This window comes from Photinus pyralis, unplaced genomic scaffold, assembly GCF_008802855.1.
Source record: "Photinus pyralis isolate 1611_PpyrPB1 unplaced genomic scaffold, Ppyr1.3 Ppyr1.4_LG10, whole genome shotgun sequence".
In the NCBI taxonomy this organism is placed as follows: domain Eukaryota; kingdom Metazoa; phylum Arthropoda; class Insecta; order Coleoptera; family Lampyridae; genus Photinus; species Photinus pyralis.
Genome location: NW_022170250.1, coordinates 2,906,168 through 2,917,160, shown reverse-complemented (window position 1 = coordinate 2,917,160; position 10,993 = coordinate 2,906,168). Strand labels below are relative to the sequence as shown.

General features: G+C 38.6%; 2 protein-coding genes across 3 annotated transcripts; one reads left to right on the top strand and one right to left on the bottom strand.

The window, feature by feature from the left end:
- The first annotated feature begins 2,385 nt into the window (after positions 1-2,385).
- Positions 2,386-8,785, top strand: LOC116161347 (transportin-3-like). Of its 2 annotated transcripts, none has more exons than XM_031474673.1 (5): positions 2,386-2,709; positions 2,756-3,454; positions 3,615-4,189; positions 4,869-6,227; positions 8,586-8,785. In XM_031474673.1, the coding sequence occupies exons 1-5, from the start codon at positions 2,593-2,595 to the stop codon at positions 8,644-8,646; spliced, it is 2,811 nt and encodes a 936-aa protein (XP_031330533.1). In that variant the 5' UTR covers positions 2,386-2,592; the 3' UTR covers positions 8,647-8,785. The 2 variants fall into 2 exon arrangements, with proteins under 2 accessions (XP_031330533.1, XP_031330532.1); XM_031474672.1 differs by having other exon boundaries at positions 2,387-2,709; positions 3,612-4,189.
- LOC116161348 (palmitoyltransferase ZDHHC3-like) lies at positions 8,732-10,418 on the bottom strand. Its single transcript, XM_031474674.1, has 5 exons — positions 10,130-10,418; positions 9,933-10,081; positions 9,709-9,888; positions 9,559-9,655; positions 8,732-9,306 (listed from the first exon to the last, which is right to left on the bottom strand). The coding sequence occupies exons 1-5, from the start codon at positions 10,240-10,242 to the stop codon at positions 9,045-9,047; spliced, it is 801 nt and encodes a 266-aa protein (XP_031330534.1). The 5' UTR covers positions 10,243-10,418; the 3' UTR covers positions 8,732-9,044.
- Positions 10,419-10,993: the final 575 nt, after the last annotated feature.

Here is a 10,993-nt window from a genome sequence, read left to right as displayed (position 1 = left end):
ATACAATATTTTTCGTACTTCCGAAACCGAAACACTTAATATGTATGGAGCACAGAATACGGCCTTCTCAGAATAGAAACAGCAATGTTACAAATTTGTATGGTATTTTGGCGGAGCCTGGTGGGTGTACTGTGAACTAAAGCAACGAAATCAGAGTAGCGCCATCTGGTGACCAGCTTCTAAAGTCATGAAGTAATTTCCCAAATTCGATATAAATCATAAATATCGATAAAGAATACACAGTTGTTAAATTAAATTGTATTTAGATACAATCACATTACATTATTTAACACAGAGAACTTAAATTACATATTTACAAATTACATATTATAAAACTCAGAAGTGAGTGGAACTTACGGTTTGTAGATGTTAACACTTTGAAGAAAGATCCTTACATAACGATTTGTCGTACGAAATATTTGGTTTTACTTGTTGTTTGGACTAAATATTTTTGTTAAAAAATATCTTTAGAACTAAATTTTTTGTTCCAAGAGGTAATAAAACCGTTTCAGCAAATTGTCACACAAGTTTTTGACAACAAATGTTAACTTGATCCTGGTGCTTACTTGTTACTTGAGAAGCGAGGGTGGAAGTTGTTGAATTATCTAAAACGTATTTTGTATTCATTGTCTAAAAGGAATTACAATATAAGTATCTACGTCTATATAAATATAAAACTCAAGTCTACACCCTTTTGCGCCTATACCGTTGGTAATTTATAAATTCCATACCTTGCATAAATAGGAGAGAAATAACAGCACATTTCAATCCTCTTCGCGTTTCAAGCACAAAACAATCTGTTTCAAAATATGGGAAACGATGCCTTTTTGATATTTTATTGTTATAATCCGCCACATAACACTTTTTAAAGTCACATAACTTGTTCATATTTTAAATCTTTCAAAAGTCAAAATTGACTTGTGTAAAACCATGTGTACGTATAAAATCGACGGTAAAAATATTTCCTGTAACGAGCAAAATTACAGGTTTTGCAAAAAAATATTTGAGTCTGCGATAAATAGTTCTCCGTACAACCACGGGAAACGCTGTAATCAGTGACAATTTAGCGCCATTTATGTTTCTGTTCTGTGAAGGTCTTATTCTGTGGTATGGAGTTAGAGAACGCGTTCTTTCAAAAAATCGCTGCTTAACAAGTTACCATAGGAACGTTGCGTTGGTATGACAATCCCTATGCCATGGTAACAAAAATAATTTGGAAACTGTCATTGCTAGTGTCATAATTTTGGTGGTGGGTGACAAAGGTGTATTTGATATTGATAAAAAGCGGCCAAAGTAGGTAAAGAATCGATACCACCGAAATCCAAAAAACTATATGAGCAGCAGTACGATGCGTTTAAGAAGTGGTGCCGCATACAAAATGTGGAACAACCTACTGAAATTGCCTTGTTAGTAATTTCATCCTTCCGGGATTTTCGTCTAATTTTAATCCCGGCGGGACAAAAAGTGACACTTCAGTACTTGTCATAATGGAGTGAAGTTGTTACTTTAGTCCCGGAAGTACGAAAAATTTCTTACTCTCTGAGAGTGACTATCACCTTAAGGTGGGTTCATAGCTCTCCGTTCATCCGTTGCGTTGATCCGTCAAACGGATAGTACATTTTGTTAAGGTTCATAGCAATCCGTCCACATTGTACATTTGCAAGTATAATCATAACCTAAACTTTATTTTGTACTGTACCGTCAGTGATTTTCAGTATGTAAAAATGGTACCAAAGTAAGAACACATTGCTATCTGGCATATTACCGTGAAGAACGAGTAGGCGAACGCTGGTAACGTCTAACGTACCAAACATAACCTCACTCTTGTTAAAAACGGACCAACGGAAACGTAAATGTTCAACTTCAACCAACTTTTCCGTCGTAAACGGACGACGTACGATTTAAAAATTTGCTGTCTTCTGATTGGCTAACGGACAAACGGAAACGTATGAACGGAGAGCTATGAACTTACCTTTAGACCATAAGTACATGGACTGCTATTATCCCTATGCTTTCAATACAAAATGGGTGGTCACGGATAGAGGGCACTGTAGTCGTGGGTATGTGAATCTCAGGGTAAACTAAAGCCGTATGAACACCACTCGGATCGCGTAAAGAGTAGCTTTTATGGGAACCGCGTAGTACGGGAAGCTTTAAATACTCTTGATTATCTTCTATACGTCTACAAATACGGATAGGTTTGCTTTTTTGGCATATCTAGGCGATTAATTAATTGACGTTTGTTAATTTATAGGTTGACAGTCTCAAATCGTATCTAATCGGACAACTTCGGACAGACTCGTTTACCCTGAAACTCACATACCCAGGCGATGTCCTTGACCATATTTTCGTTACAATTAGCAGTCCATGTACTATATGGTCTAAGATTATCACCGTTTGAATTTGATAGTGGCTACTGTGCCGCAACGGTTCACTACCGGTGCAATTTAACCTCTAAAGCGAATGTGTTGGTAGTGGTTCATTTTAAAGCCAACTTCTTTATTTATGATTGTACTAACTGATTTGGTTTTTTACTTTTTAAAATGATAGTTTTTATGTAAAAAGTTTGTAAATTGTGTGTCACTAATAATTATGGAGCAAAAACCTAGTTTGGATGTTGTCTTACTCGCCATTTCCTCGCTTTACAACAACCCGGATACCTCCGAGAAGGAAAGAGCTTCTCACTGGCTTGAAGATCTACAAAAATCGGTAACAGATTGCTTCCCAATCTCATTAATGCAACGAGAACCTTTAGGTACACGCGTGGACCATTGCCGATGAATTACTACATTTGAAACGAGACCTCGAGTCGTGCTACTTTGCCGCACAGACAATGCGCACGAAAATACAGCAATGCTTCTATGAACTACCCGTAGACGCTCACATTTCCCTGCGCGACTCGCTATTAGATCACATTAGTCAAATTAACGAACACACAGATACTGTGATAGTAACGCAATTGTGCGTCGCACTGGCCGATCTGGTGTTACAGATGCCGAACTGGACGCAACCCCTATACGATCTAATCAACAAATTCTCACAGACCAACGTATGGCCTCTTCTTGAAATCTTAACGGTCCTACCCGAAGAACTGGAGGGACGGTCGGTGAGACTGGGAGAGAATCGACGTACCGAAATTTTAGATAATTTGAAGTTGTGCTCGCCGACAGTAAACGAATTTTTGAAGCACTGCTGCAACAGTTTCGGCGACGATCTAAACGGTAACATTCAGGGGAACATTAAGATTATACGCTGCTTTACGTCGTGGGTTACCGTAAACGCGATATCACTCGATAGTTTAGTTGATAATGTGATTATAACGAGAGTCTTTGAGGTGTTAAATCAGAAATTTGACGGGCAGAAGTTGCAGCCGGTCACCGGAAGTTTGCACGATAGCGCCACTGATTGCGTTTGTACAATTTTACGATGTTTAGAAGATAATAACAATCACCAGGTGAGTTCAAGTGCCGAATCAGTGTTGAGCTTGCCATAGTGTAAAGAATAGAGGGCACCTCGTGCAGTAGCACAATTGAAAAAATACATGGAAGTTGCTATTCTTTACCCTATGATTTTGTGTTGAGTTATTGTTTTTTAATTTCGTTGGTACTCAGCAGGTACTTGAAATGTTGCTGTTTAATAAAGTACTAACCCTGGAAGTGCCTTACCATTTATCGGTCGCGAACGAAGATCAAGAAAAGTCCATGAACTACTGTCGAATCTTCACCGAGCTAGGCGAATCGTTTTTGAATAGAATTATATCGAATAGCAATCGAGACCAGCAGCACTTTACGATAAAAGTGCTGGATCTGATTTTAATGTGCGTCGGACATCACGACTACGAAGTGGCCGAGATAACTTTTAACTTGTGGTTTTTGTTAAGCGAGGAACTTTATCAGAGGCACGATTATAACTGCACGGACGCATTCAAGCCTTACGTAGAGAGGCTAATTACCGCCCTGTGCCGACACAGCCAGATGGAACCCGATCACGAGGGGTTGCTCGAAAGTGGTGACGATTTTAAGGAGTTTCGGATGAAAGTGTTTGAACTTATTAAAGATGTTGTTTTTATTGTGGGCGGCAGTAACTGCTTTCGGCAGATGTTTTTAAATTTGCAGGTGCCCGGTGTCACCTGGGACGCTAGTGAAGCGTCTCTGTTTGTCATGCAAGCGGTCGCCAAAAGCATTCTGACGTAAGTATAAATACTTTTCACTTTTTTCACTTATTCTATTTATTTTAAACGTTTCCGCAAAAATATATAAATTTTAATTGAAGACCCTGTATATTTATAAGATATGCTTACTGGTCATGTCTTACTCAGTTAATTTATTGATTGACATTGTCCAGTTTCATAAGATTTCAGTTTGTCAAATGCAGGAAAACAGTGAGGTATTTATTTATTCATTTAAAGTACAACATAATGATGGTTTATTACTCCTTGTAATGAGTAATTAACCCTTATGTCGAATGTTGTCCTTGAGGGTTTCCAGGGTCTCAGGCTTGTTCACGTAAACACGGGATTTCAAAAAACCCACAAAAAAAGTCTGGAACGGTTAAATCGGGCGACCTTGCGGGCCAGTGTATATCGTCAAAACGAGAGATGAATTGTTACGCAAAAAAAATAGACGCGATTATTACGCGTTCTTGGAGAGTGTATCGCTCCATGGCTTGTTCACTTGTATTCTAAACCTGTCTAGTTCACAAATGTCAAAACAGATTTGACATTGGCCGCCATTTGCAAAAATAAGAGCATCTTCCAATAGGGTGATTTCTTTTGGCCCACCTAGTAGTTAGTTATAGCTTGTGTAATAGTTATTAGTTTCATACCATTGTATTGCCCTCAATGTTTTAAAGTTATACTCTTGTTACAGTGATGAAAATGACATTGTACCGAAAGTAGTGGAGGCTATACTGAATTTACCTGAAAATACTCACGTCGCCGTAAAGTACACGTCTATTCTCCTACTAGGCGAACTATGCGAATGGATCGAACGACATCCGGCCACCTTAGATCTAGTTCTGAATTTCCTAGTCTGTTGTTTATCGCAGCCGCGCATAGGCGGCGCATCCGCCACTGCGCTACAAAACATTTGCGCCGCATGTAACGACCACATGCCAAGACACATTCCCGTACTTTTGCAATTGTTGGGCCAAATAGACACACTTGCGATAGCGAACAGCGCGATAATCGGTCTATTGAAGGGCGTCACGGCGATTGTCAGTTGCATGCCTCACAACGATATTCCCGCCACGCTTCGAGAACTATGCCTTCTTCAAACGAATCCGTTATGCGAATTAATGAAACAGAACGCGCCGACGGGACGCGGAATGAAGACCGATCCGGTAATGTGGCTCGATAGATTGTCGTCCATCTTTCGAAATCTTTACGTGCCGTTGGCCGAAGGCGAGACGAATCCCTGCAAGAGCACCGCTTTAGAGGTGTGGCCCGTACTTAGCCACGTAATGGAAAAGTATCAGGGCGACGTCAGAATAATGGAGCGGTGCTGTCGAAGTATTCGATTTATGCTACGATGCGTCAGTCAACAACTGTCAGAGCTACTGCAGCCTCTTATTAGTCAACTCGTTCAAATTTATAACACACACCAACATTCTTGCTTTCTCTACGTTGGAAGTATCCTAGTCGACGAATACGCCGTTGATCCCAATTGTATAGCGGGACTGTTGGAGATGTTAAAAGCGCTCATCAATCCAACTTTTAACCTTCTGCAACAAGAAAATGGTTTACGCAATCACCCCGACACCGTGGACGACTTCTTTAGACTGTGCGCGAGGTTACTGCAGCGCGCCCCGATGGAATTCCTACAATGCACCGCATTGCCGTTAATTCTGCAGTGTTCACTACTCGCCTGCTCTTTGGATCACAAAGAAGCTAACATGTCCGTAATGAAATTTTTTAACGACCTCATAAGCTCCGGGCACACGGGAAAACAACATCCGGATTACGATAAACGGAAAGCTATGATTCAATCCATTCTCAACGAGTACGGTCAACAGCTCATCACGAATCTGATCCATGCCTGCGTTTTTTATTTGCACTCGTATATGCTTTCCGAAATGGCTGATGTCTTCGTCGAACTTCTTCAGTTAGATCACGAAGTTACCAGCAAATGGTTAACGACAGCATTGGACTCGTTACCGAAGCAAGGACACGGAGGTATCGTGACCGCAACACCTGATCAACTACAAGCAATTTACATTTCGATTACAAGGTATGTAGAGTTTTTACCACAAAGGTGGTCCACTAATTTTTTAAAAGCTGTTTTCAGTAGGCTATGGCACTGGCAAACAATTTTAATATCACAATTCATTTTTATTTGACCCACGGCTAGTTTAGCAATAATACTCCTTACCCTTTATCGCCTCGCTTGATTGAACTCTAATAAATACGCAAATGACGCATGGGTCGATTCCTTTAGGAATATTAAAATTACTTCGAGCAGAATGTCTTTTGCAGATTCTTAAATGTAATCGATCACTTGGTTCTGGTATTGTATGTAAGGGTAAGGCAGTCTAGCCTTCAAGCACCTAATCCTCTAAGGATTTGTGTGCTGCCCTCACTCGTTTTAGAGTAGTTTTAGCCGATTGAAGAAGCTAATTACTGCACTGATTCCCCTATTTCGTGCGGTTTCAGCTTGTTCTCGCCGAGGTCATTTAGTTTTTGCTCGGCCACGCATCCAAATAGAATGTGTTTAGCCATCTACAAAGTCTGCATGTGGCCTCCGCCACTGCGCCAAGGTGTAGGTGGTATTTGAGGGGTGTATAACGTTTATCATAATTGGAACGTACGATTTTGCATGCAATGGTGATTTCCTACAGTGGCACCAAGATCAAAAAGTCCCTGATAGGGCGTGTCCGAGGGCGCTAGAAATTTAGACCGTACATTCTGATGCAAAATTTAAAAACACTAAGGGAATTAAATACCTTATCAGATCGTAGATCCAAGCTATATGCAAGTTGGTATAAAACTGGAGACGGAAAACGTAAAATAAAGCAAATACAAGAAGCAAAGTGTAAACTAAAATAATGTGAAGCGTCAACTGTCAAAACGGAATAAATAATAATTATGGCGTGGAATGTATCGCGTCGTTTTGCAGACTTTCTATTGGCCAGCCTGAATTATTTCAAAATTAGTTCGCATATTTTCCGGGGCTTTTCTGAGCATGGTGGCACTGTATGTTCCATTTTAATAGTCACTAAATATAGAAAGTACCGCAATCCATTGGGCTCGTGTGTTAGAAAGAGAACGCATGATTTTTGCCCAAAAATGGCGGAAGTTACCAGATTCTAGTAACTTTAATGTAAGGGATTGTTCCACCTGTTTGGAGATATCTGTATATATTTTTATAAAACATGACAGTACTATGAAGTTAGGTTATAAAAAATGACAGCTATTCAGATTTTATTTGTCAATTTTTTTAAGTTGGCAGCAAATTTGCCCAAAAATGGCGGATGATTGCGGTACTTTCTTAGAGAAGGAAAGAATGAGGAGTGATAATATTGATCGTAAAGTGTAGCCCACATTTGTTTGTTATTCCACCGAAAACTAACCTCAAATTTATACCTGTGAAACAAAATACTTTCGTGTGTTTTTTGGCTATTACTTCCGTGCACTACAATGTACCATTGTCCAATAATGTTTTCAATCGCATATTTCGAGACTTAAGGATCGCATAATCACGAAAATGAAAAATTAAACAAATTTTGGCTCCGAAAATATGGCCGCCCCAGGTTTCACCGCGCAGCATTGCGCTGGATAGGATATTGTCAGTCCCCTTTCTTTCATAGTCTAAGGGTACTTTCTATATCTAGTGACTTTACATTTTAAGAAAAAACGCATCAACCTATTATATAGGATGTGTGCGGTTCACAACTATACACACAGTATTGAAAATTTGTGGGAGTCGCAACTGAACCAGCCTTTTTAGGTTATGTACGTTGAAATGGAAGGTATTGGTTCATCAGGATACTGAACTGCAAGTAAATCGTGGACTTTGTATAAATTTATAGTTTCAATTTTCATCTCTTTAGACAGCATTTTTGAAATTTATCTGCAGGGCGGTAGATTTGTAGGTGACAGTTGTACATTGCACCTACCACCCATTTGAACTACTCTTATAGGTTGACGCTTTTTTTTAAATGGAACATAAGCATGCAAAATCGTATGTTCCAGTTTAAGTTAAACGTTAAACGCACTGTATAAAAATAACTTACAATATATAGATACCCTCTTATGTTAAAGAAGATCCTCAAGAACGTTTCTATTTTCTTCAGTATATGGCGCGTAAAAAGCATATTTTTAAAAACTGAATAAGCATATATACAGAGCGTTCCATATAATAAAATCAATGTGATCTTGTTTTGTTTTTGTAATTCTCACCTTATTGATATTCAAGGCTTGAAGCTTATAGCTAGATCCTAAGTGGGTGTTTAATTTAATTTAAATTTGGGACCCAGAGTCCTTAATCTGTCGGATGTTTTCTTTACACACAAAAATTAGTGGATTCCCTTTGATGAAATTAATTGTATGCGCAGAATGTTGTTACTTATATCTTTTTGTTTAATTATAGGTCCGACACATCCAAATCAGTTACCTACGCACTCAAAGACTTGACTAGGTTATACCGTTAGCGTAATTAAGATACTTTTTATTATAAATAAGTTGTAAAGTTTATATTTTAAATGTTAAGGAATCTTTTACAAAAAGATTATCAAAAATTGTAAAAATTGTTTATTAGTTACATTAATTATGTAAATAATAAATATCGTCCTTTGGTATTACAGTACCTACATTAATTACCACGACTTACATTTACAAAGCGGTGAAGTGAGACTGACAAAGCCGAGTAGATAAACTATGCCATTTCTGCTCCACCTATGAGATCAATTCCGTTAAGAGCTAAAGCCGATTGTCAAAATTAGCAGAGAGGCATAGATCATCTACCGAAAATAATAATTATTACGATAATAAAATTTCAAAAACGTAACATAAATGCCTCTAAAACATTCACACTGGCGATAAATAACATTTAAATATGGTAATCTATTAGTGGAGTGTCAAATCGTCGCGAAGTGGAATTGCACGGAAGAAGCCACATTAACGGATGCTGCTGGCCGCAGACTTCGCTCAGCAGTGCGTATTTTGATTTGTGCGCTCGATATGGACCTTTGTGTTGCACCTGCTCGACGCCCGTTTCGTCTCCGAATATTGCTTGCAGTTGATCGACCAGAATCGCCGCAACAAACATGCCGAACAGTGCACTTTCTAGCAGCAGTATTATACAGTGCATTCTAAAAAGAGAATCGGTATTATTACGGACATTCGGCACACCCTATGAATAATTTTTTGTCAGAAATACACTTGCAGTTTTACAATTTTTCTTATTAGGAGACAATTTTTTGAAATTGAAATGCTATTTTGTTTAAAGGCTAACTGCCATATTAAACCTTAACAATAATAGAACCAGCTTCAGTTGGAACACCCTGTATGACTTACTAAGACTATAATTTTTAATTTCTTAATCGAGTTGCACCCATACTTACATTCGTGATTGTTTAATTAATATTGTAGGATCACAATCGGGACATTCCTTTATCCACGAAACTACGACTAATGTAATGGCATACCCGCTTAAAATGGCTACAAAATATGATTGAAAAATAGTCACATATTCAATTGGCTCGATCCATTACCGACATACACTAAAAACTGCATAAAATACTTTTGATTCCTCTCGCCGACACAATTATTGATCCACGGGCAGTGATGGTCCATCCTTTTTATGCACCGCTTGCATATGCGACAGTGATGCGCCCGTGGCGGTCTATACATCTCGCATCTGGTACAGACAGTCCAATCGACATGCTCACAACCTGCAGACCTACCTATATACTTGATTTAAGCAGTGGCGTCTTACCTGTTTCAGCCGAATGAATATCTGAAAAGTCGACACGACTTTGTGGAAGAGGCACCACGCCCGGATCCGAAAAAACTGCCCTGATATGTGCCATTATCAAAAAGAAGACTATCGTATTGAAGGCTACGGCGTTAAATGGACCCCATAAGCTAAAAAACTACAAGTTATTCTCGTGCAAGATGACACCGTGCAAGCACCTATTGAACATAGTTTGCAGAACAATCCATCGTATTACAACATAATCCGCATAGAGTACAGCAGCATAAGTTACCAGTACACAGATTATACCGCAGGGATCCTTAACAAACATTTTTTGGTTAATATGTAAATCATATAAAAATATGCTTATAAATAATGAGCTGCATTTCTTAATTGTTTATTGCATGTTCAAGAAGGATATAATTTTATAATCAAAATAAATACATAAAGAGCTAGGTTGAAAATTATACACGGCTGTTAGTGTCAAATTTGGCCATGGAACTTGGAAGTTACCAACTTTATCAATATGAGGTTTCCAAATCTGCGTGCAAGAAAGTACTGTGTGTTGCCTATATAAAAGATTGTTTCTATAAAGCCGCCCGAATAAAATCGGACAATTTAAGGGGCTGTAACTTTTGAACTAGTAGCCCAATCTTGGAACTGTTTGAAATTATGGATTCTACAGGCCACATTCCATAAGAATTTTTTTTTTCCCGGTCGATCTGAGACAATTCTTTTTTCGGGGCAAAAAAAAAGGCATAACCTTCCTTTTTTGCCAAAAATCGACTACACCAAAATTTCTCGGGAAAACACTTTTTCTTATTAATTTTGGTGCGTAGAATCCAAAACAATTCGTACTTTTTCGATCAGACTTCTCAATCAAAAGTTATAGACTAGAAACCAATTTCGAAAGAAAATTCAAAGGGCTGTAACTTTTGAACTAGTAGCCCAATCTTGGAACTGTTTGAAATTATGGATTCTACAGGCCACATTCTATAAGAAAATTTTTTTTTCCGGGTCGATCTGAGACAATTTTTTTTCGGGGCTCAAAAAAAGGCAGTGTATAACCTTCCTTTTTTACC

Coding starts and splice junctions, on each gene's coding strand:
- LOC116161347 (XM_031474672.1), top strand. CDS start 2,593: ATGGAGCAAAAACCTAGTTTGGATGTTGTCTTACTCGCCATTTCCTCG. Junction 3,455..3,611: donor AAGATAATAACAATCACCAG/GTGAGTTCAAGT, acceptor GTTGGTACTCAG/CAGGTACTTGAAATGTTGCT. Junction 6,228..8,585: donor ATTTACATTTCGATTACAAG/GTATGTAGAGTT, acceptor GTTTAATTATAG/GTCCGACACATCCAAATCAG.
- LOC116161348 (XM_031474674.1), bottom strand. CDS start 10,242: ATGTTTGTTAAGGATCCCTGCGGTATAATCTGTGTACTGGTAACTTAT. Junction 9,889..9,932: donor TATTCATTCGGCTGAAACAG/GTAAGACGCCAC, acceptor GTAGGTCTGCAG/GTTGTGAGCATGTCGATTGG. Junction 9,307..9,558: donor TTAATTAAACAATCACGAAT/GTAAGTATGGGT, acceptor TTCTCTTTTTAG/AATGCACTGTATAATACTGC.